Source organism: Monodelphis domestica, chromosome 1 (assembly GCF_027887165.1).
Source record: "Monodelphis domestica isolate mMonDom1 chromosome 1, mMonDom1.pri, whole genome shotgun sequence".
Classification (NCBI taxonomy): Eukaryota; Metazoa; Chordata; class Mammalia; order Didelphimorphia; family Didelphidae; genus Monodelphis; species Monodelphis domestica.
In genome coordinates, this window is record NC_077227.1 from 214,007,909 (window position 1) to 214,034,778 (window position 26,870).

General features: G+C 31.2%; 1 protein-coding gene across 6 annotated transcripts in view; it reads left to right on the plus strand.

Moving 5' to 3' along the window:
- Positions 1-26,870, plus strand: part of STRN3 (striatin 3) — a 99,677-nt gene that overhangs the window by 56,430 nt on the left and 16,377 nt on the right. For 2 of the 6 annotated variants that reach the window (XM_001364211.5, XM_056810427.1), the window contains exons 5-12: positions 279-455; positions 2,142-2,271; positions 3,302-3,443; positions 8,939-9,049; positions 20,395-20,535; positions 24,871-25,004; positions 26,098-26,273; positions 26,432-26,479. In XM_001364211.5, the coding sequence (XP_001364248.1) occupies positions 279-455; positions 2,142-2,271; positions 3,302-3,443; positions 8,939-9,049; positions 20,395-20,535; positions 24,871-25,004; positions 26,098-26,273; positions 26,432-26,479 (1,059 nt within the window). The remainder of the gene's footprint in view (positions 1-278; positions 456-2,141; positions 2,272-3,301; positions 3,444-8,938; positions 9,050-20,394; positions 20,536-24,870; positions 25,005-26,097; positions 26,274-26,431; positions 26,480-26,870) is intronic. The other 4 variants (XM_056810428.1, XM_056810429.1, XM_001364290.5 and 1 more) reach the window with 2 other exon arrangements.

A 26,870-nucleotide genomic window follows, 5' to 3' on the forward strand; every position in this document is an offset into this window, starting at 1 on the left:
CATTCTGTCAAACATTTTTGGGTCTCTGAACAATTAGGTACCTCTCCCTCTGGCCTTTCATATAAGCTGGTCCTGGGTGTGCTTCCCCCCCCCCCCCCCCCCCGTTCTTTTTCTATAGAATAATTAAAAAAAAGTGAAGGAACAATTTTGTTACACTGGCTACTGTGAAGATTAAAATGATGAAAGTGCTTTCCTTAGTACTTTTAAAAGTATTTTTGTATATGTCCAGAACTTTGTTTCAATTCACATTTTTAGGATTGAATATCTTTCTCCAACAGGTATCTTCAGGAAGTAGGTTATACAGACACAATATTAGATGTACGGTCTCAGAGGGTAAGATCATTACTTGGACTCTCTGGTTCGGAACCAAATGGCTCAGTAGAGACAAAGAATTTAGAACAGATTTTGAATGGAGGAGACTCTCCATCTAAACAAAAAGGACAAGATATCAAAAGGTATGATAAGTGTTTTTAAGATGTATATTAATGAGTATATGATAAATGTAATTTTTGTAAGCTATATTTGGCAGTTTATGGAGTAGACAAGTTCTAAATTTTTTCAAGAGTCTCCATTAAAACTTAATACACTAATTTGGGTTTTTATTATTGTGCCACAATCAGAAATGGCAAACTGTGGCCAGGAAAATGTTTGTGCTTTCTAAATTTTATCATTAAGTATTTGATAGAGGCACATAACATTGTTTTGAGGGTATAGACAAATTAAGACACTCAGACCCTTTTTTCCAAAGAGCCTCCTGTGTTAGTAGGCGGGGGTGGGGGGGCAGAGTATAAAAATACTAATGACATAAAAGTTCCTATGAGAAGTCTAAAGTATTATGAGAAATTTAAGGAGGGAAAGAGTTCTACTTGGGAGAGAAGATTTGTTCTGCTAATGCCTGCCTCTAAATATAAAAAAAGTTAATCATTATATCATTAGAAATGTTATTTGAAACTTGTTCTCTTTCAGCATAATAAAAACCTCTGTTTTAGTGTCAGTGACTTTTATGAATTATCAAAGCAAAGTTTATAATATCCATATGTCTTATAGTACCTTTTACTTTCAGAGACATGCTAGTTTTGACATATAAGTGACCTTGCTTATCTCTTCCCTCTTAGGCTCAATTATTTTACCTCTGTTATAAAAGAAAATCTCAAATTTATTATCACTTTATCAAAACCTAACAACTGAACAGAAATTCCTAAACTGGGGATTGGGAATTCCCTTTCCCCCAATATTTCGAAAACTTTATGTCAACATAATTGATTTCTTTGTAAATCTATACTTTGGTTCATATATTTAAAAATGGTATTCTGAGGAGAGGTCTATAGACTTCAAGTTGCCAAAGGTATCCTTGATATAAAAAAAGAATGAGAACCCAATGCTCCAGAGGCAACTATTTCCCATTCTGTGTATAAATAATATCATTAATACAATGCTTAGATTTGGGAATAGAAGAGTTTAGTTTATGTTTACATACAGTCTAAGATTTTAAAAACCTTTCTGTTTTGACTTAATGGGGTCAGTATACTTTTAAAGACATTAACTTATATTACTTTCAGGTGTTTAATCTTACAGCAAATTTAATTTTAATTCTTATATAATTAATAAACTAGATACAACTTTGAATTAGCCATTTTAATTATAAGTGAATTAACTTACTGAGATTTGATTTTCAATAGATAAGGCATTTCCATTTTTATTAGTTTTCCTTTTTTTTCATAGCTAATCTGTAAACTTTCAAATATCATGTTTGTACAATCAAAAATTCCAAATTAGGAGAGCATTGGTAAATAAAAATTAGTTTTCACTAATTCTGCTTCTTCATTAACTACTTGGTTCAAACCGTCACTAGATTCAATAACCTTTGAAAGAAACAGATGTGGGTTGCTTGAAAGTAGCATAGTTTTTTTTGTTTTTTTTTTAATGGACATGAATATTATAATCATTATATACCAAAAGAAAACCAAAATTGTTTTAAAAAATTCTAGTCTTGATCATTTATAAGATGAATAGCCATTAATTTATCATACTAAGAACTAAACTATAATATAAATATATGTTTATATTACTATGAACTATAAATAAAGAGTGCTTAACTTAGTTAAAAACTGTGAATTATAATATTAATCTTTTTCTTCTAGGAGCTCTGGTGATGTTCTTGAAACATTCAATTTCTTAGAAAATGCAGATGATAGTGATGAAGAAGAGGAAAGTGACATGATTGAAGATCTCACAGATGGAAAAGAAAAACATCGGATGAACAAACACAAAGTAGAGACTTAATTTTATATACTCAAAAACTAGGGTCCCTATATACTCAGGCATTTCAAATATTTTCATAGTGCTCTTATTCATGTATTTAGTCATCTGATTATGTCAAAGGCTTTAAATATTCAACTTTAGCTCACTTTCATTTGTCAATGAAATTGTCATTGTCTTCTCTTGCTAACTTTCATTTCTAATTATTTGAATGTGTAGCTGCCTTACCATCTAGCTGGATCAGCTGTTGTGCACCTTCTTTCTGTAGTAGAATATATTCTGCCCTTTGTTAGGACCATTCTTTCTCTTAGTATATTTACCTGAAGCAGGAATTAGTGTAGTGAATGACATTTTCCCAGTTCAATAAATTAACTGTGGATCTTTATTACCCTTTATTCAGGTGGTACTATGTTGTAATAAAAGAATGCTAGGCTGTGGGAATGACATCTTGGCACTTGGTACTTTAATATATTGATCCAAGTCCATTACTCCCTCTGGGCTATAATTTGCACATGTGTTTAAAAAAAGGGTGTTTGATTACAATGATGTCTGAGATCCCTCCTAGCCCCAAACGTCCTGAGATCTGTATTAATATGCCTATTATTTGGCCTAAAAAATTGACAACTTAATCTATCCCCTAAGATCCCAAAAGACCCAAATTTAAGATGAAATTAAAGGGCAAAGGTAGCAGTGATTATTAGCCATGGGCAAATTATGTTTTTATAGTGTGATAAAACAGAAAAAAAAAATCAAATATGGGTTACTTAAAGAGAATTTCACTGCCCTCAGGAATCTACAATTTAAAGTACAATATAGAACTTATCTTCTTTCTACCTAGCAAATTTGAGTAATATGTTACTTGTACTAAAAAAAATTCTCTAAAAATTAGAGAATGTCACTCAGTAGTCTACTAGATATAACTTTCTCTGAGCCAGGCACTATTGTACAATACAAACTTCAGGCTAAGTGTTTGGAGATATTATAATATACTAACTTTTAAAAATTCATCATAAAATACTTGTGGGTCTTGGTCCATTTGCAGATTGGTAATGAAGGCTTAGCAGCTGACCTTACTGATGACCCAGATACTGAGGAAGCCCTGAAAGAATTTGATTTTTTAGTTACAGCTGAAGATGGAGAAGGAGCTGGAGAAGCACGGAGTTCGGGGGATGGCACTGAATGGGGTAAGAAAATAAAAGCAAACAATATTTGAAGGACAAGAGAAGTCTCATAGATATATAAACATTGGAGAAAAAAATGAGTGTGTGTATTTGAATGTGTGGTTGAAGTTAAAATGATAGCAAAGGAGCAGTACTGAAAAATTTCAAGTTAATATACCATGAGATATTCAAAACCTGATGTAACAAAATTTAATATTATTTTTAAAAGATTTTGTTTTTAACTTGAAAGCTTTGTTTTAGTATTGGAGAAACTATTTCCTCCTAGTATTAACTTTTTTTGGTGTAAAAGTTGTCAATTTTAAACTTTCTCATTTTGATTTTGAGAAGTAATTTATGTTATTGAGATTCTTAACTCATTTTTACATTTCATCTTGATCTGGTCTAGTTTGTCCTTACAGATATGAAAGCAGGTGAAGTTACCAAATCTGATCTTAAATTTCCGTTGGTCCAAGAATTAATTGATATTCTTTTATCAAGATTTTTAACTTGATAATATCTTAGCCAAAACTCTTTACATGTCTTTTAGTTGTTAGGAATTAGACTGTTTAAGCATTTGATGGTATGTGATAAATATATAATGATCTGCCTATAACTTAAAAGATATTGTAATTCATAATTTTATTCCATTTAGACACTAGATTTGGTGTCCTCTTTATTGGCTTGATAGAGAAGGCAGTGTGATATGATGGAAAGGAGTACTGGTCTTGCAACCAGCATTTGAATCTAGCTCTCCTAACTTAAGTGATTCTGAATACAGTCATTTAATCTTAGTTTATCCTTCTTGGGATAACACTTATGCTACATATCTCACAGAGTTGTTGGTGAGGAAAGCGTGTTGTAAACCATTAAGTACTGTATAAATGTGAGTTACTGTCATTATCTTCTTTTTGTACCAGGAAAAAGTTAGAATTTGATTACAGAGATTTAAAGGAAAGCTTGATTAGCGCTGAATATAATATAAGTCATTAAAAATTGACCATTAATGTTAACTCCTATTACAATAGAGAACATGGTTTTGGTTTTTAGGTTTAGTTTGAAGTTTTTTGTTTTGTTTTTAGTTGTCTTTTTTTTTGGTAGAGAAACCTTTTATAAGAAAGGGCTTCATTTCTCAAGAAAAATCAATAATGTTTAGAGCAAAAGAAATGAAATAGTGTGAATTAATCTTTAAAACTAACTGTAAGATTCAACTTTCATATATACATGGACAGATGATATCTCAGTTTTCATAGTTATTCTGTTTTGTTTTGTTTTTTAATTAATAAATAACCTTTACTTTTTGTCTTAGAGTTGATACAAAGTATTGGTTCCAAGGCAAAATAGCAGTAAAGGCTAGGTAATTGGGATTAAGTGTCTTGCCCAGGGCCACACAAGTAAGAACTGTCTGAGATTGAACCCAGTACCTCTCGTAAGCCAACCTGGCTTTATTCAACCAAACCACCTAGCTGTTCCTCATGCTACTTACCTTTAAACCACAGACTTTCATACAGTTAGTTGACTCTTAAATTATCTACACTAGTGGAGGGCAGCAGAGGCACAATCCTAAAGCAGGCATGATAAAATGATACCATATATGCAACATACTCTTTCCAAGGAATAGACAACAAGCATCATTACTTAAGTTAACCAAATGTAATTTTAGGCAAGGCTGCTTTCTTTAAACTTTCTATACAGAAGACTATGCCAAAGGTATTGGTTTCAGTTAGATTTAAGAAAGAGAAAATGCAAATTGACCTTTTAGCAAAGAAGTTAACTAGTAGTGATTGTAATAAATAGTAAGAACATGAAAGCCACAACTGTTCGTTTTCTTCTCATTAATTGAGAATTTAATTCCATTAATACATTAAAATATAGTTACTTCAATCCTTTTCCCTTTCAGGAAGCACTTTTATTTTTTTAAACCCTTACCTTTCATCTTGGAATCAGTACTGGGTATTGGTTCCAAGGCAGAAGGGCCAGGCAATGGGGGTCAAGTGACTTGCCTGGGGTCACACAGCAGGGAAATGTCTAAGGTCAAATTTGAACCCAGGACCTCCCATCTCTGGGCCTGGCTTTCAGTCCACTGAGCCACCCAGCTGCCTTCTGAGGAAGCACTTTTAAAGCAGTATCTTTAAAAAAAGAACTTTCTCTGGAGGGGAAATAAATTTTTTTTTCTCATTTAATACCTACACCAAGCAAAGAAACATACCTTTTGGGTACAATTGTATGCATTTTTCTAAATTGTTTGCCTATATTTAAGAAGTGTTTACAACATTCATAAACTTGATTAGGCCTTATTTTGTTAATTTTTTGAGGGGGTCTAATTGGTAGGATAATATTTGTATAGCTATTTACATTTACATTGAATTGTCTTAACCAAATTGGCCTTTTTTAAGTAGGAAGATAATTTTATTTTTTGATGGTGTTCTCTGGTAAAGCTACCAAGCTATGTATATAGCAATAAGTATAATGAAAATGACAATAACTGGCATTTATATTTCACTTGAAGGTTTACAAAATGCTCTCTATATATTTTCTCATTTGAGTTATATTTTTCCCATATGGAGATGCCTATTGTATTGTTAAGCATAACTTCATTTTATTTACCTATTTTATTTATTTTTGAAAACTAGTACTCCAGTTACACAATTGTTGAAATTCACTTTGGGACCTTTTTAAATATGTTCAGATAGTTTTTCTCATTCAGCTATTTTATTACTATATTTTTATTTTACATATTTTTCTTCTATCATTTAAAATGTATAATTTAACTTAAAAATTTTAATATAGTTTTTCCTGTGTGTGTGTGTGTGTGTGTGTGTGTCATAGACACACATACATTTATATAAAATCCTGCAAATGCAGATGCTTACTGTTGCACCTCTGATTTTTAGTATTTCTTTATAGGGAGTATAATTTTAAGTGCTTTATTTTTCCACCTTCTCCCCACTGTGCCAAAACACCTTTTAAGCTGATTGATGAAACAACATTGTCCTAAAATCTAATTGGTATCTGGATGTATATATTTAAATTTCATGTAGTTTGAAATTTTCATACTTCAAGAAAATAAAATGAATTTTAGATTTAGACCATGTCTAAAAGTCTTTGAGATTTATTCTACTTTGGCAAATCAGAAATGCCAATATTAAAATTCCATGTGTTTAGTTGCTTTGAGTTTTCATGGGTGTAACTTTTGTGTACATTCCATAATTGTTTGCCTTAAAAAAAAAAGTAAAACAGCCTTAAGTGGTTACAACCTCATTTCTTGATTTTTTTTCTTCCCCCTAGATTTTTTAAAAAAGGATTAACAGTGTAGAAGATTATGCTGCCTCTTCCTTTGTGCTCTTATCTATTTCTTATAAGCAATATCAATCAGCAGTTACTTACCAGGCAAGTTTCAGGATGTTGTCTGTGCACATATGCATTCACCAACATGTTCCTTATATTGCAATAAGTTTAACTTTGAATTTTTGAGAAAGTAGGATATTTTGCAAATGATGTTTATTTTTCCCCTTTAGCTTATTCTTATATATTGCCTTTTGCTTTTTTCACTCCCTTTTGCTGCTTTAGTTTGAGCTACCACAGCTTTTTTTCTTTTTGCAAAGAATCTTCCTTAATTGGTCAAATGTCTCATTAATTTTTTCTACTCTATATACTTTCTGATTACGACTATGCCACTTTTGTTGACATGATTCCCTTTAGTTTCTATTGCTGACTTTTTTTAAAAATGTGGTTATCCAAACCATTTCGGGCTTATCTTACTGTTACACTGCTCTTAATTGACTTCTTTTTGAGATAGGAATTTTTAGCTTTGTTAAAGCTGATTGGATTCTTTGTAGTGTATTCATCAAGAAACTTCACATGAGATAAACTGTCAATTCAGTTTTTACTTTGGGTCACATTAATATATTTGATGCCTTTGGCAAATGTTTTCATCTTCCTAAGAGAATTTCACCGTTTCAGTGTACATTTGAGGCAGCAACATAAATTGTATATACATATACTTTGTCAGATACTACTTAAAAGTGTTTTTCAGTGTCCACAAGAAGAAAAATGACTTCAAAAATGGTCTGAGACAATTCAAGTTTATTTTTCAAATTCTTAAGTTTGTGTCATCTATAAATCAAAAATTATCAGGTAGTGTTTTAAAAATAGTAGTTGAAAGTTGCATCTTAAATAAGGAAACTGGATGTGTTTGTATATGGTTTTTAATTCTCCAAAGTATTTTTTGTTCTTTTAATCAAATATAATTGAAATAATACATAATTATACAAATTTAAATTTGCAACTTTTTGATAACTTTGAAGGGAAACCTTAATAATACACTGTTAAAAAATTTTTTGTATACTTTTATCACTTGAATTTTCAAAATTTAATAAGTATTTGTTCCCTAAAAGTTATCTATCTTTTCAGTCCTATAATGTATTTTGATATAATTTGGTTTTCTTTTTTTGCTACAGGCTATAATGATATAAACTCACAATTACAATTCCATTGCAGGATATTTTGTCAAACCTTGTAATAACTGAGCTGTTTAAAATCAATCAGCAAACCTTCCCCCTCTCTTTGCCCCCTGCCCCAACATCAGCAGTACTCTAGTTCTGTATAAACAGATTTATTCTTTTCCTCACCACTTTGCTCCCCCTAAAATGTTTCTTCCACATTTACTTAACAGTAACTTTTTTCCAGGCACAAGTTTTAGCTAATACAAATATGGATTTGTGGATGGCCAGTTAAAGGTGCTGAAATTTCATCTCTAGTAAATGCACATCAATGTTTATTTTCACATCTCCCTGCATTTCACTGGTCTCACCCCCAAAAAGTGTGATCTAAAAATATTCAATAGTAGAATCTTGAGAGTTTGTTTTTTTTTTGCTAACTTTAGTAGTAGACCTATGGAAGAAGGTAATGAGATGTTGAACTATTTTGGATTTGTGTGAATGTTTTTATATTATTTAAGAGGCTTTACTTTGAAATTGTATGTTTATTATATTGGCCATGATAACTTCATTTATAAAGCTGCCTCTGCATGCAGATTACAAGGGAGAGAGGGTGCATGATTACTTTTCATCAACAAAATGGCACTGACATATACTTAGCTTGCACTTTCATGGTTAGTACGCATGAAATTCATTTATTTGCTTATGATGCTGGCTGAATAATTTTTTATTAACACTTTTCTAAAGATGCAGTAATCTAATTTGGGTAGCTTCATATTTCATTTCTAGCCTTGGTTCGTTGGTGCTTCAACAGCAGCAATAGTCAGAAAATAACTTCTCAAATTTTGATTCATAAGATTGTCAAATTTTAAATGTTAAAATATTTTAAAATTTGGAAAACTAACATAGGATTTCATGCTTCAGTTGTGAATAACAAGACAAAGACTGCACCTTTAAATATTTTTATTATAATCTAATAGTACATTTTGATGATGATTTCATAAAGCTATATAACAGTTGATTGCCAACAGCTTGCATTGCCAACTGCTGATTTTTTTTCTTTTAATAATATGCTGCATGTAGACAAAGATGACCTGTCCCCAACTGCTGAGGTTTGGGATGTAGACCAGGGACTAATAAGTAAACTGAAGGAACAGTACAAGAAGGAACGAAAGGGGAAGAAAGGGGTCAAGAGTAAGTGCAGATATTCTGACTATTATGATATAACTTTTCATATTAATATTGAGGAAAACATTTTTCAAGTTATGTTTTGTTTTTGTGTGTGTTTGTATGTAATATTTGCCATTTTTCATAATGGGGCAACCAACTTTAAACTTTGTCTGTTGTATGACATCTCAAGTTCATGTGAACAAAATTTAGTATATCATAGAGAAATAGAGAAGCATTTAAAGCACATCTAATTGGACTGGGATATAGAGGCCCTTTCTAAATCTTAACTTATTCATTAAACAATATATACGATTGGTCATGAAATTAAAGCATTAACAAAGAAAGGAAAAAATTGTTCTATCCTTGACAACCTCTGTAATTGGTTACAGAATTCCTTTCCCCTCCATCCTTTCTCCTTAACAATTCATATCCTTTTTTTTTTTTTGTAGATTTGGGGGTGGAGAAATACCTTGAACAAGATGTTTCTTTTCCACTAAAGCTTCTGCCTGACTAAAAAAACTATCATAGCTAGTATCCCCAATAAAAACCCTTTAAGGACTTTCTAGATATGTACCTATGAAGTTAATATGAAGCCCCACTAAATGTGACTTGATGTAAGTCACTGATAAGTTCAGTGAAGATACTCATCATGAAAATATTTACCGTGAAATTATATACATTTATAAAATAAGGGAAATGAGGAAAAATAACAGTGGAAGTCCTTAATCAGTTGAGAAAAGTAAAAGAACATAGCTTTGAAAATCAACAGTTCTCATAACACATAATTTGACTCACAAAAATATTAGGTTATAAAATAATGTGATATTTCAAGAATGAGTGTTTTTGGAAATGTTTAGTTGTTGTTTTTTTAATAGAGTAGGGTAAGTGGCTTAATTTTATTGAAGTTTGACTTTTTTTTTGCCTTTTCCTTGCTGTAGACTTCAGTTATTGCTATGTGCTAGCCTCAGTTATTGCATGTTGATTTAAGAAACTTAAAAATTAGAACTTCAGTAATTCTACAAGAAGTTTCAACCAATACAGCAAAATGCTTATTTTACTTATTTTATTTTAAAATAGTGCTGGGCTGGTGCTGTACTCAGGCTCTAACATCACTTATTTATAATTTGTGCATGATGAGTGTTTAAGCGATTTTGCATGATTAGTTATTTTAATAAAATTAGGATTAGTTCAGAGAGGCTAAACTTTAAGACATTTAATATCATTGACTTTTTGACTTATATGTGGAACTTTAAGCTGGAATATATCTGTTGCAATGTTTTTAATGTTAAGTGACATTATATTTCTGATTATATTTAACTTTGTATACATATCTGACTATATAGACATCTGTGTTAAAATTTGGAAATTAAACAAGCAAAAGGAACCAGGTTTGACTTAATGTTAGTTTCCTAGAATAATTTATTTCATCTATAAAATTTAAATTTAATTTTATATTTTTCTATTGTCTTCTTGACCCTTCTCTGTTTTCTTTTTACCTTCTCTCTTTGCTTTTTCTTACCTAGCTTTGGACAGAAAAGTAGAATTGAGAATTCCTATCCTGTGCCAGTTTGATAGTTTTTAGGCCAACTTCTTTATTTTCTTTTAATAAGCCCTCTTTTTAAGTATTCAAAGTATATTGATGTTTCATTTAACAGGTACAAAGTAAAATAACGTTACTGAATTAAATAACAAACCTAACAAATTTTCATATTTAAAAAAACTTAATGAGTGTCTTTTTCCCCACTTGTTTTGATTTCATAAGATTTTGACCTTAAATTCTTCATTATGCTAATAGATTTTTGTCATTTTGCTATTTAATATACCTATGAACAATCTATTTTTCCAAGTATGGTCTTGATTAATGCTTGTAAGTTTCCACTGGGTAAAATCAAATAAATCCCCAAATCAAAAGAAACTTCTTTATCTCAGATAACTTTTAACAATTTGTGACCAACTGACATGGTCCAAACCATAGTATCATGTCTCCTCTCCATTGTAGAACTAATTTCTGTAGTTATGAATCTGTTCTGCTTTTTTTAGTGTATCAGCATATTTGTCAGAACTAATCCATCCATGTAGCTTAAAAGTCTTTTAGGAGTGGATATTTTTTAGTCTGATTAAAAGGCCCAGATCTTAGAAACTCCTCTGTAAATCTTCTTACAGTTTTCATATCTATAAAGTTACCTTTTCCAAAGTATTCTATTCCTTATGTTGTCTTGTCTGTGGAAGGAAGTTTTTCTTCATAGTATCAAAGAGATGATCAAATTACAGTTCCTTTACCTGATTAATAACGTATGTAATATAGCTGGTGAGCATTTTGGAAAGGCTTTATTTCTTTTCTGAGCCTCATTAGGCAGCAGTCTTCTTTTGGTTCTTGTGTTATTTTTCTTTTTCACCTGTACTTTTTTTTATAGCTTCTTTGTGACAGATCCTATTTACTTTTATAAAGTAAATTTTGAATAAATCTTAAAACTCTTTGACTTGGCCATCCTCTTAATGGTGATCGAAGAATGCTCCTTAAAAGCAGAAACCTGAGTTTCTGTGCAGTAAAATCTATTGTTTAAGGAGGACAGAATTAAAAATATGAATGAGAACAATGAAACATTAGCCACTTAATTCAGTACTCATCATAGAGACTCAGTCTGGTTTCATCTAGTCACAGTCAGATTCTATCTAAGAATTATTGCCTGTCCTTGCCCCATGTAATTAGCATTTTCTAATAATTTAGTCTAAGGCTTGTGTCACAACCAAATTGTTTGCTACTTTCTTAAATTTCTATTTTAACTATACATGAGTTGAATTGTTTTGAATATTAGGCTTATGTATTTTTTTATTAAGCCATCACTAAGGAAACAGAACTGCCATCACAGTGTTATTTGGGGGGGGGTGTTTTGTTTTTGGTTAAAGATCCTGAACATTCTAATGGGAGTGGCAATTTATTTCCCTTAATGCTCCAGATTTTTTTACTTGCTTATACTAACACAATATTGCTTAAGGATGAATCGTTGGAAGGCACTTAAAGAAAATTAAAATGTTTTCCTTTAATTTAAATTTAAATGAAAAAAATTAAACTGTTTTTAGCTTCAATCCGCTTTTCCACAACTCAAAAATTGCTATATTTTGTGAACTCTTGTTGGTGATTATCCTTATGATAGCTCCAATGTTCCATCTTTAAAAGCCTAATTATTTTTCCGATTTAGTTTTGAAATTTTTCCAGAAAAATGAATGTAACTTCAATATTTTGGATTATTTTTTCTTGACTCTTATTCTTTAGAATAAATTATTTACAGACTTCTTATTGTAATAATAGCACATAGCACTACAACTTTCTTGCCTCCTTCTCTCCTTCCCTTCCTCCCTATCCTTTGATAAAAGTTTCAGAGGAATAAGTTTGTTTTCCCTAAAACTTAGTTATTAATATAAAACTGATGCTTTTGATACCATTGTTTTATTTGTTGTAAATGTACTTTCAGTCAGGGAAAACTGCTTTCCCCTTTGAACCTCTTAATATTTGACATATCAGTGGGGAAACTTCTAAAAGAAATTGAGCACTTATAGCAAGTCAGAAAGCCTAAGGCTTCATTGTTAAGTAGTAAAAATATTTATAAAATAATAGGTTTTGTTTTGTGAATAGGAACTTAATGGTAATGAAGTCTATTCTCCCTTCCATTTTCCCCCTATTTTACAGCTATGGATACTTAAGCTCAAAGAGGTTCAGTGGCTTTGACAAGATAATGCAGGTAGAAAATGGTTGAGTCAAGATTTGAACCAAAGTGCTAAAACTGTACTCTTCATATTCTTTACTACATTATGTGACTCCATACTTCTTTCCCTTAATTTGTCTTCCTTCTAAAAAAGCTAAAGCTTTGTCATCTTCTAATTTTAAAGTTGTCCTTTTGTTAGAACACGACATATACTTTGGCAATTCTCTCTTTGCAGAAAGGAAAAAAAGTTCCTGTAAAATATCCTGAATTTGTTTAATAGTTAAATGTCCTGAAAGGCTAGTTGAAGGAGCCTAATAGCCATTTTATTCTGTTCCCTTTTATCATCTTAATAAGCCTAATTTTCTTTTAAATGTTTTATTCTAAGCTAGCCTAGTATACTTTTGTAAAATTGTCATAAAAGTACCTTTCTCCCATGGATATCATGAGGATTAAATGAAATAACATGTATAAAGCTTATTGCATAGTGCTTGACCTAAAATAGGTGCTTATTCCCTTTCCTTCCCTTGAATGTCATATAAGGTAACATTTGTTAAGGTCATATGGTTAAGTTTAAATTGATATGATTATTGAAAGTTTATGAGACCTCAGAGATTTAGTCTAATCCTCTCATTTTATTAGTGACATATAGGAGACCTATAGAGGTTAAGTAGTTTTGTTGAGAGTCACAATGGTAATTAAAAACCTAACTGATCAAAGAACCATGGTTGGTTTTGCATCCTGGTTCTCTTTTATACCTGTGTGACTTTGGGCAAAATAGTTAAACATCTCTGGGCTCATTCAAGTTGAGAGTACATTTTTTTTTTTCCAGAAAGGAGATTTGTGGAATTTTTACTTGTCCTTTGATAGGATTCTTTTCCTCTAATTGAAATGTGCTTATAAAGCAGAGTATGTTAAGAAGGGAGAGTGTACCTTTCTTATTTAGTTATCCCCTCCTTCTCCTAAAGAATTTTCCCCTCAATTTGTTCTTTGTATATTATCTTGTCAGTTTGCTTAGCTTCTTATCCATATCTTTATATACAGGCACTGTATTTGTGAATTTGCACCTTTTTTTATTATTCCATTAAGAAGTTCTGCAGAGGTTTTTTCTTTTAAAATTTTATATATGTAGAAACAATTTTTAACATTCATTTTTCATAATTTTGAGTTCTAGATTCTCCTCAACAAGAAAAATAAAGTAAGAAAAGTATGCCTTGATCTGCATTCAGATTCCTTCAAGTCTTTCTTGACGTGGATAACGTTTTTTATCATAAGCCTCTTCGAATTATATTGCTGAGAATAGCAAAGTCTTCATACTGATTATCATACAATATTACTCTTAACTGTGTACTATGACCTGGTTCTGCTCACTTCACTTTGTATCAGTTCACAGAAGTCTTCCTAGATTTTTCTGAAATGATCCTGCCCATCATTTTTTATAATTCAGTAGCATTTCATCACAATCGGACAACCACGTTTTGTTCAACCATTCCCCAATTGACGTACATTCCTTGTAGAGGTGTGGGTTTTTTATTTTTGTTTTGTTTTTAAAATCTCAGGTGCTTACTAAAATTTTGTAAAGGGAAAATAATTGCATTAAACCCTTATTGCTTACAACTTCTTTATAAACCCCTATTGCTTACAACTGTCTGTCTTTCTGCCCATCTGTCTCTCTTTTTGTCTATCTAATCTAATCTAAACTTGCTTCCAACTTCTATAGACCAGACTTCTTGAGGTGGTAGCTTTTCTTTCTTCTTCAACTGATCCTTCATCTGTTAAAAGAATGCCTTCTGAGGTGCTGAGTTGACCAATGCAAAAGATGCATTTTTTTTCCTCCAACTTAGAATGTTATGGACTTGCATTGGAGTACTAAGAACTCACATGACTTGCCCTGACTCAACTAGGATGTTTTAGAAGTGGAACTTGAACCCAGGGCTTTCTAATTCCCAAGTCAACTCTCTGTCCCACTAGACCATGTGTCAGACTCCTGCGTTTAGTTGACACCGATTAAAATATAATTAGAAAATGTTTAGCAAAAAGATTGAAAATGCAATATAATGTCAACAATGTTAAATTATAGTTTCCCAATACCATTTGTTCCTACAAGGATCTGTTTCTATTTAAAGTTTAACACCATATCCCTAGACTATTCTGCCTCTCATCTTAATAGATGATGCTTTCATATTCCTTTTTTTTTTAAAGATGAAAGTTATTGATCAGTCAATAATCTTTATTAGGAAAGTTAATGTTACATCTATTGCAATTTTGGTATATTATTAAAATTAGTATTTATTTCTGGTGAAATTTATTCATTAGGTTCATATACATGAATATGTTTGAATATATACTGAGGCAACTAGGTGACACAGTGGATAGAGTCCTAAGCCTAAAGTCAGGAAGACCTAAATTCAAATCTGGCCTTGGCTGTGTGACACTGGGCAAATCACTTAACCTTGTTGGCTTCAGTTTCCTCATCTGTAAAATGAACTGGAAAACAAAATGGCCAACCATTCTGCTGCTTTTGCCAAAAAAAACCTGTGGGGGGGTCCCAAAGAATCAGACACAACTGAAACAACTCAGCAACAAGATGTGTATGTATACATATATACACACACATTAAAAATACCTATGTATTTCTAATGCATCTTTCTTTATGCCAGGCAACTCTTCTTGATAGTTACGGGGATGAAATGTTACCCATTCTGTATCCTCAAATATCGATATAAGAGAGGTTTTCAAATGTGGATTTCTGATTAGAAAAAGCTTTATCTTATTTTAAGTTGTCTTTCTTGACATAAAATTTTGAAGCAGAAAAATGATTCTTTCTTGTTTTTTAATGGATGAAACTGAGGTCCAGAGAGGTAGGTTGAATGATTGATTTGCCTAGTGATCACACAGATAGTATGAGCTAGTGCTAGGATTTCTAATTTAATTCTTTTGTCTCCAAGTCTTGGCACTTTTTATTACCTAAAGTACTTCTGTCGATTTTTATTTTAAATCATTGTATGGGTCTTTTGCTATTTAATTTTTTTAATCCAACTAATTAGGTTTTTTTTTCTAAATTAAAAATAAAATCCAATTTTGAGGTAGATAGCTAGGTGGTGCAATGAATATAGAGTGCCAGGTCTATCCCCAGGAAGACTCATCTCCCTGTATTCAAACTTTGGCCTCACTTATTAGTTTGTGGCCCTGGGCAATTCATTTAGCTCTCTTTTTCTCACTTCCTTATCTATAAAAATGATCTGGAGAAGGCAGTCATAAACCTCCAGTGTCTTTGCCAAAGGGAAACCTCAAACGGGGTCACAAGGAATGTGACACTACTGAAACAACTGAACAAGAAAAACAAAAATGTTGAGGTGGTGTGAGGTTTTTTTTTTTTTTTTAATTACCCTAAAGTAGGATTTTTAGGAGAAATATATATTTTTATGAGAGGTCTCTTTAATGGTAGCTTATTTACTTCAGGTTAATTTCTCCATTGGTGATGGGGCTATCTAGACATTTGATTACTTCAGTGTGATTATACTTTTTGGAAAATACAGTGATTGAATTGTGATGCCAATATTTTTATTTATTCATTATGTTGCAAGGATAAAATACATAGCAAAACAGACATTTTAAAGTACCTTACAGATTTTGCAACTTTTCCATACTTGCCAAAAAATAGGCTAATCTTTTAGCCAACTCCTCTGATAATTCTTAGTTTGAATTCAATATAAAAGAAAAAACAGGAAAATAAATGTTCAAATGCAGTCTCTGAAAAGTAAACCAAGTTTAGAAGTCCTATTTAGAGTTCTAGCTATCTCTTGTAGTGATACTACTTAGGGAAAGATACTCTTGAAAATAATCAATACATATGTGATTATGAACAAAATGATTGAGTTTAAAGAAATTAATAATCTGCCTTTTGGTTTACATTTTTATATAGATATCTGCCTCTGTTGTGGCTGGTATATTTTCTGAGTAGTCTAGTCTGAATTGTTATGTTTAAAGTAATTAAATTAAATTTCTTTCAAATCATTCTGAGGAATAAAAGATTGCTATTTATAGACTATGGTAGCACCTGGGAATTGGGAAATATGTTGAAATCATGGTCAAAGCTGAACAAGACATTTTATTTTACATAAATAACATTCTTTAGGTATTTTCTTTTATCAGTTCACCTTTAAGGAAGACACATGGAGCAACATGATAGATTAAAATTTTTTTAATGTAAAGCTTTAACATATCTTAGTTTAGTGCCATTATAACCTAGATCTTCATTTAGTACACTTAAACCAGCTAACTAGCTACTGGGGAGGGTGGGGAATAGTTGCTAGAAAATAGTACTAATTGAAGTACTAATTCATACATACCTCCACCTAATAATATAAATTGGTTCAGCAAAATAGATTTTATATGTGGATTAGTGTAGAAGAGGCAGTTGCTTGGCAACAATATATGTAAGAAATTCTTGAGCAATTTATAACTTTAAATTTATCTTTAAAGAAACATAAGAGCCTGATAGGGCTAAGTGCATAAGGGAGATATGAATTTGGAGACCAGACATAACATTGTCAGATGGAACTCTTTCATTTTATAACTATAAAAAGAAAGAAGAAAAGTATTTAGTGATATGGGAATGGAAATAGGGTCTCACTTTCTCTTTAACATGTATTATGGATAAAACTAAAGATAACTCTTGTGATGAGCTAAGTAGATCATCCCTACTTTCACCCTGAGATCATTGTGATTATAACAATCTACTTAAAGATTTTTTTTTTTTTTAAGTACAACTACCATAGTATAGTGGGAAAATGGCACTTAGAATTGGGAGTTAGGAGTCTTGAATTTGAGAGCCTGCCCTGACACTAGTTTTGCAATATTGGGAAAATCCATCTGTAGGGAAAATATATGTTTTTGTCAGATTGTCTGCTTAGCAGGTCTAGGAAATACACAAGCTTAATCTTAGTTCTTGTCTTAATCTTTTGTTAGAAAGTGTGTTTCTTGTTACTATACTGGTGATGACTCCTACCTGTCTTGCTCTGTTTCCTACTAGTATTTCCTGTATTAAAACCTATTTCCTTTGGGACACTAGAATGACTTAAGTTCCCTGCTTCTCTCTTGGGACCTTTCATATATATGGATTGCTTCCCTAACCTTGTTCATTTCAAAAATTTTTTTTAAAAAGAGAAAGCTTTTTTATTCACTTTGAATTTTATTGAGCAGATTTTACTTTTCCTCCCACAGTAGGTCTAAGTTAAAGCAGTGCTTTCTGTCTCATCTGTTGAGGACATAAGATTTACATATGAAATAATTAAAGCAGGCACATGTATATGTGCTTCTTATGGTACAAATCAGTATATTGCATGTTGAGTGTATGGTAATATGAGGAGGTATTATAGAGGATTTGAAACTTGAATGTATCACAGAGAATGACAAAAAAACTTCTATAAAGAGGATGAGAGATTTTGATGATTTAGGGGAGTTGGAGAGAATGAATTGGCCTTCTTGATTCATTCATTGGCAAGAAAAATAGAAATCATATATACTGTGTGAGCACAAAGAGTAAGAGAATTTTTGTTCTAAGATAGGTTGATTAATTTGTAAAACTAGGTTATTGACCAGATTGAGAGTTTAGATCAGAGATTCTTAACCTTTGCTCTGTCACTGATCCCTCTGTTAATCTGGTCAAACAGATAGATCTTATCAAAGGAAATCAATTATATTAAAAAGTTACTAAAACGTTTTTATTTTTTTTTAAACCCTTACCTTCCGTCTTGGAGTCAATACTGTGTATTGGCTCCAAGGCAGAAGAGTGGTAAGGGTAGGCAATGGGGGTCAAGTGACTTGCCCAGGGTCACACAGCTGGGAAGTGTCTGAGGCCAGATTTGAACCTAGGACTTACCAAATCTAGGACTGGCTCTCAATCCACTGAGCTACCCAGCTGCCCCCTTAAAACGTTTTTTAAAAAGAGTTAAGGACTTCAGATCAAGAACCTCTCCTTTATTTAAAGAATTTTTTCATTGGGCAATAAGCATATTTTCTGAGAAAGTGGATGGTGTGATAAAAGTGGTATTTGAGTAAGCTTAATTTGACTGGACTCTATAGGATACTTTGAAAATAGATTAGAGTAGGAAGATTAAGGCAACTATTGCAGTAATTCATGTGTGATATTAAACCTGTGTTAAGGGTGCTGGCAAAGGGAATAGAGAAGGGAGGAGGATTTTTTGGGGAAAAACTGCTTATTGACAATACTTAAAGTCTATAGAAGAGGAAATAATTAAAGATAACCCATAGGTTTCAAGCTTGGTGACTAAAAGCATTTAGAACTGTTAATAGAAATGAGTAAATTGGTAGAGGAGATTTGATGGAATGAGGGAGAACGGGATTGCTTTGATCACATTAAATTCGAGGAGATTTTGGGACATTCAAATGAAAATATCTTAAATGACAGTTATTGATTATCCTCATTATAATTTTAATTGAAACTAGCATTTTAAGTTAGTAATAAATATTGAGCAGCTATTTGGCATAGTGTTAGATCTGGAGTCAGGAAAATAAGTTAAATCTGGCCTCAGACAACTATGTGACTGTGGACAAATCTCTTAATCCCATTTGCCTCAATTTCTTCATCTGTAAAATGAGCTGGAGAAGGAAATGGCAAACAACTCCAATATCTGTCAAAAAAAACCCAAAATCGAGCCACAAGAGTCAGCCACTACAGAAAAATGACTGAACGATAGCAACAAAAAACATTTATCAAGTACATATTACACACAATTCACTATGCTAGACACTGAGGCTACAAAAGTAAAACTATAAATCTCCTCTTCCCTAAAATCTAAGTTACTGGAAAATAAAAACAAATGTACACAACTATAATGCAGTTATCAATAAGTGCATAGGAAAAGTTCAAATAAAATCCTATGCTGAGGGAGAGATGAGTGCTTTGGTAACACTTTCCAGCAAAAAAAAAAAAAACTTCTACCCAAAAGTTTAATTTACCTGGAAGTTTCCAGTAAAGTGCTTAAAACCACTAAGGTCAGGTCCATTTGGTAAAAATAGGAATAATATAAATAAGGCAAAACCTGTTTTAGGCCTTAAGAGAATGGGAGAGAGTAACCTGAATTATCTAAGAAGCTTTAGTTTCTTTCTCTGTCTCTGTCTCTTCCCCTCTCTGTCTCCCATGAAATTTTAATGGGAAGGAACTAGGATTGATTTTACGATTACTTAATTTGACTTGTGGAATGAAGGAGAACATCAGGGAAAGTTAATGGTTTGTTGCACCCACATTACAAATCATATGTGATTTTTCTTTCTTTTTGTTGTTACTTTTTTTAAAAGTGAATTTTAAGTTGAAAGACCTATGCTTAATTATGTGCACATTGAAGTTATGTACATCGTTTTATTTTGTGGGAAGGTGTCATCTGTCTTTTGTGCTCATAAGATTAATGGAGTTTTGTGGGGCGTTTGTGGGTAATGGGAATTATACTCTACTGATAATGAACATTTTAAAATTTACATTTTAAAATGGCTTAGAAAATTTATATTACTTGGTACTAATATTTACAATTGGGGCTATCTTAAGGATTAGTTTGTTGTGTTTCATTGGTAAACTGATTATAAAGATTTCTAGCAAATCAAGCAGTAGCCATCGAATGAACCTCTGCTGCCGCCATTAATTTACAGGGGTCAACAGGACAAAACTTCACGACATGATAGCTGATCTGGGAGATGATGAGCTACCCCACATCCCTTCAGGAATCATTAATCAGTCTAGGTCACCCTCAACTAGAATGACTGATCACGAAGGTGCAAGAGCAGAGGAAGGTACAAAAAATTTAGCTGCCGTGTTTGTTTATGTTACAGAAGATTTTCATTCAAAAATATAGCTTCTTTTTCCTCTCACTTGGCTGCTGTTTGAATTGCTAATAGCAAGTCTTGAGTATGATCTTCAGAGAGATTTGAACAGATCCTTGATACCAACTAAATACATATTATGGAATCTTTGGTTCTAATTTTAAATAAATTCCCATTTTGTGACAAGGAAGTACTGCTTTTATATGCATTCCTTGTAGGCTCTTTTTCAGGTATTCTTTCAGAAGCCTGATTTTAGCTTGTTGTATATAGTAATAATTGGAAGTTATGGCATATTCCTCTAAATATAAAAATGTTTTTAAAATTTTGTATATAGTAATAATTGGAAGTTATGGTAAATTCCTTTAAAAATGTTTTTTTTTAAATTGTGTACTTGAAAAAAGCAAGTTTTGGTCCTTGGTTTTGTATTGTCTTGTGTATATATTTATGTGTACTATACATATACACAGATAGTGCTTGAGAAATTTCATCATTTTAGAATAAAGTATATAGTTTATGTATCTGTGTGGATAATAGTACTTTATCTCAACATTACACATGAGCACTTTAGTATTAGACAACTGTTAAAGATAACTTTTCTAGAATAAACGAGGTACAAATTTTACCTGTTTGAGTATTTAATATTAATATTTAAAAGTTAGTATCCTATAGACTGACATGTTTTTGGTGCCCTAGCTAATAAAGCATTTCAAATTAATCACAGTTTCCAAATAGTTTTTCTTTTGTCCCCTTTCTTTATGATCCAGTGTTTTGTTAAACTTGTTAATATTTAGGTAATATGTATTTCTTTTTCTCAAAACCTGTAGCACCACCAGTAATATACATTTTTAAATATGTAAGGAGGAAGAAAAAAATGACCAAAAGAGTAAAAGTAAAAAAAAGGATTAAATGACCAATATATATATATATATATAGCAGGGGGAAGGAAAGCTAGAAAGAAAACAAAATACAGTTAAACTATTTTATATTCATTTCATTTTTATTTAGAAGTTTTAAATTTTGAGTATCTTTTTAATTTTGGGTGAATTTAAATGGTACTTTATGAATAAAGAATTTGATAATTATTCGTAGAATTGAAAGGCTTCTGGATAAATATATTCTGTTGACTAGGCTTATTTTTCATTCATATGTATATAGAAAGATATAGATAGATATTTATAAGAATTTTCTGCAGAGTAAGGTTTACTGTAAGGTATTTTGGTCTTCAATAGAGGAGGTAAATGTTCTACTAAGCCAAGTGGCCTACAGGAAAAAAGTCCAGCGGTGTTACACAATTAAAAACTTTTTGTTGAGGGAAACAGAAAATTTTCTACACTTGGTTTTTTATTTGAGTAGACAACATATAATTTTTCAATATGTATAGCAAATGATAATAAATATTCTGTCCAGTGAAATGAAAGACAAAAAGTGGAAGGTGAGGTGATTGGAAAAGAGAGCCAAGGCACAGAGTTTAAAAGAAAAAAGTCTTTGCTTATTTATTTTGGCCTCTTTTGGGTAGTGAATAGAGGTATACAAGAAATTTAATTATTATTTTACATTTAAAAAATATTACCAGAATTATTTCACTTCCAGTGGAAATTTTCCTAAATTTTCCTACTTTGGAAAACACTAAATGTCAGACATTATTTCTCAGGAGGGAAAAGGGTTTGCTTGAATGGGAAAATGCTGCCCAGTTTTTGAGTCCTTTTAGAATATTTCTGCTAAGACCTCAAAATACTCTGTATTTCTATTTTACTACCTTTACTAAAAGATATTTTCTCCTGATATAAACATCTTCAGGAGGAAGATATAAATGCATAAATCCCATAGGGATCATGCTATAGACATATCACCTTCAGTATACACATGAAGTATACACATTCCTTAATTTTTGAAATAATGAGGAAAATCCAGTGTACTTTATTTAAAGATAATAAGGACTTTTAGACATCAGTTCTGTTACCTGATTTTAGATACATTATTTATATTATTATCTATTTAAACTATTTGCAGGAAAGGAATTATGACCCAGGAAATAGAGTAATTTTTTTCATAGTAGTAAATCCAGAGAAGATTTTAGTAGTGTATATCAATGTATAAAACATTAATTAATCGAAACCATTTGTCTCAAGAAGGAAGTACTTTTCTGAAGGCCAAGACAAATAGTAATAAGCCTTTGGGGGTAGGATTGAATAGAGAACCTTTGACTCGAAGCACTGGGGAATGAAACGAACTGTTCCTTCCTCTTTATTTCATTGCCTAGGTCTTACCTGCTTTTTCTTTCAAAGTTCCTTTGCTGTTCCTTCGCAGATCATCATTTAGGCCATATACAGTTGTTTCATTATGGGTACTGATCAGAATAGATGAGCATAGAAACAAAACTCAGATTATAAAGATGTATCCAATTGTATGTGTGCGCGTGTGTGTATGTATGCATATGTGAGAAACTGGAAAAAATAATAGTCTTTCTAGTAACTGGAATACAATACTGTGAAATATTATCTACCTTTAACTTTACATGCAAAAAAGTAATCTAAATTTACTTAATTTCATAGCTTTTAGAGGTTTTTTTAGCATTAAGAGATGGTAGTATATTAACAGTCATGGAAAATATTAAGTTTGTTCATATTTCTATAATTTTGACCACTCAAATCATTTAAAAAATTATTAAACATACTCAAACATACTATTTAACTAGTCAATATATTAAGTATAATAGTGATTCAGACCTTAGTAAGTTGTAAATTTTTATACCTTATTCATGAGCATGGTATGAAAAGATTTAGAAAGAAAATATCAGTATTAAAATATTGGCCTCAGAAGTAAAAATGAAGTTGACTTGCTGGAGTAAATTTGAAAGGTATTAAATTTTTCTTCTTTACAAGTAATTTGCATTTACTTGGTTTTATCTTTTAAACATTTGAGACATTGAGGTAATTATTTGCTATATTTATACCATAATGTCCTTAAAGTATGACATTTTACAATAGTGATCATCTTTTTTATAATGTGCATTTATAATTTCCAGTTAAATATGTGCTTGATTTTCAGATGTGGCTAGAATTACTTGGTAAAAAGTATTGTTACATTGATTTTTCTGTTTCTTTTTACCATTATATTAAAATTTGCTTTCAGTGTATAATTGCAAATTTCTTTTAAGATCATGCTTATACTAGAATTTTCAGAGCAGAAAATGTAACATCATAGCTTAGTCAACTGTTGCACCCCTTTATTAACAAGTTAATAACAGTGTAGTGAGGGGTAGCAAATTGAAACCTAATTCAAGCATTGTATATTGTTTTTTATTTAGATGATAACATGAGAATCATGGCTATTAATATTAAGTAGAATTATTAAAAAAACTAAGTTTGAAATCTCATTTTAAAAACTGGATTTTAAACTTTATTTAGTGATACATTATAGTTGATATGCAGTAGTTGTTTAGGTTAAGAACAATTTGGAGAAAATACAAAGGTTGTAGAATTCTAGTCATGTAACTTTAAAACGAAAAGTAATTTTAACAATAATGAATAAGGAAAAGTGAAACCAAGAGATATTAAGTGATTTGTACAGGATTGTACTGCTAGTTTAACAATAGAATCATAACAAGAACCTAAATTTCCTGACTGTGCAAAAGCCTTTCTTTTTATTTAATGCATGTTAATAATAATGATTTGAATAAAGCAGGTTTCTGTATCCTTAAGGAGGTGATAATCTTATAGAAAGATGAGTCATATACATTAATATGACACCATAATCAATCCTATTTAAGCAAGTTACATAATGCTTTCAGGAGATGGAGAGAACACAACTAAGAGTTCAAATAGTAGTGGGTTTCAGGAACTGTGAAAAATAAACAGGGTTCTTTCTTTCTATATCAGATTAAAGTAATTTATGGTTCTAGAATTCTTGGTAAAACAGTCTGAAATTTAACATGAGGAGGAAATCAAGCTTCTTTCCATTTTCATCACAACATGTCAGCTAGGTTAAAAAAACATTCAATAATGCAAAAACCATTACAGACATGATATTCTTGGTGTGATAGAAAGATGTAATTAGAAGTTACTTGGCTCAATGGGAGATAAAAACTTAGCTTTAAAAACTTATTTATTTTGGCAGATTACATTACAATTATTATGTATTTTAGCTAGACATTTTGTAACTCATTAACTTTTTTTATGGATGATAAATAAGGAAATGAAATAAATTATATTTCTATTATTTTATGCCTTAGTACTTAGATTTTCCCAATATTGTGTTATTCTGTATGACTTTTCAGCATTTAAGTAGCGGTTTTGTTCTTTATAGCTGAACCAATAACGTTTCCATCTGGAGGAGGCAAGTCATTTATTATGGGTTCTGATGATGTTTTGTTAAGTGTACTGGGCCTTGGCGACCTTGCAGACTTGACGGTAACAAATGATGCAGACTATAGTTATGATGTAAGTGCAGTTTTATTTTAAACTTCTTAATGATTTAATAAAGAACTCATTTTCAGAATGATGTCTACAAAGAAATGAATGTAAAGATACTTTAAAAAGATTAAGTGACACTTAATTTATTTACTTGAAACATGTAGTTTTCACTTTAAAACTATTGAGTATGTTAAGGTTTTTTTTAGGTTGTGAATTTATTAGTTGAGTTTGATGATAAAAGTAGTTATTAGAAACAGTAAACATTTAGTTATCCTTATAAATGATAGCGAATGGTAATATAAACAATCCCAGATAGCAGATAACTAAAACCTTATTTTTGCATTTATATAAGCAGACTTACATTAGCTGATTTGCTAAGGTCAGTGATAAAATTTAGTTTGTGTTCCCAGAAACCATAATGACTTAGACTCCTCCTGCATGCTAGAAGGAAATCTTATCTTAAACTTAGTTTTATTATGAGTAGTTCACATGTAATTAATGATCTTTGTTTCTGTCTAGACACACTCAGTAATAGTATGGATTTCCATTAAATTAAGATTTCTTTTTCATTATTATCAGCACTCCTCACTTCCATATTTAAATAAGAAAAACTGGATGTTATTTTTTTTGTTTTCTTTTGAGAAATATTTCTGAAAGGCTTGAAGTGTAAGCCCTTCAATTTTAGTAAACATGTGATTGCTTTAAAAATGTTTTAAAATTCCTGGAGAAATGAGAGTAGCAAATATTATAATTACCAGTATCATCAGAGGATGGGGGAAAGTGTATTCTATTGAATAATACCTTGCTTTTGGGGAAAAATATACCCCATTAAAGATAACATGGGAAAATAAAATGGATTTTCTTCTATCTTATAGAAGTTCACTATTATTCTTGATTGGCAGTCATTCCAGATTTAGTTTTCAAATTAAAGAAATCTCCATTTGACTCAAATACTTTTTAAATTTAAATAAGAGTTCTTACATGGTCAACATTTGTATGAATCTTATTTTTAAATGATAATTTGTACTATGCTTATTTTAAAAAAAGGTTTTTAAAAGGATTCAAATTGCCCTAAATTATCATTATTCTTATTGATGATAGTTCAACTTTATCTTTTTAGTTACCTGCCAATAAAGATGCCTTTCGAAAGACATGGAATCCCAAATATACACTACGTAGCCATTTTGATGGAGTACGGGCATTAGCTTTTCATCCTGTAGAGCCTGTGCTGGTTACAGCCTCTGAAGACCATACTCTAAAACTTTGGAACTTGCAAAAAACAGTTCCTGCCAAAAAGCAAGTATTTAAATGTTAGCTGACTTTGTAATTTGATTAGTAATTGATAGTTATTTCATTCTTATATCCTTAATCTAATTTTATTCTTCTTTGTGATTCTTGAATATAATGGTTGTAAAATTACTTAATTTTCCCCTCCTTTTTTATTTCTTTTTCAGGAGTGCCTCATTAGATGTAGAGCCTATCTACACATTTAGGGCCCACATGTAAGTCTTCCAGATTCAGTATGGACAAATACCCATAGATATTTCATTGTTAATCATATTGCAGAGCTTCTCTATTATCGATCTTTACGTCTTGTGTTTTCCTCATTGCTTAGTGTAGTACTTGTACAGAGAATAATGTTTGCCTAATCTGAATAAATCCCTAAGTATAGTAATTTTCTGAGAAACTGCACTATATCAAGAGAGATTAGCTGGGTAGTTGATTTGATTTGACTTTTGTACAGAATGTTTTTAGTGTAGTCTCTTGATTTTAAGAAAAATATTTGATCCACCCACACAGAAAAAAATCATGGTGGACCCCCTATTGAAAGCACTGAAAGTGAACAGTCTGTTTATCCAAGTTGCCTAGAAATTCACAGTTGACAAAAACCCA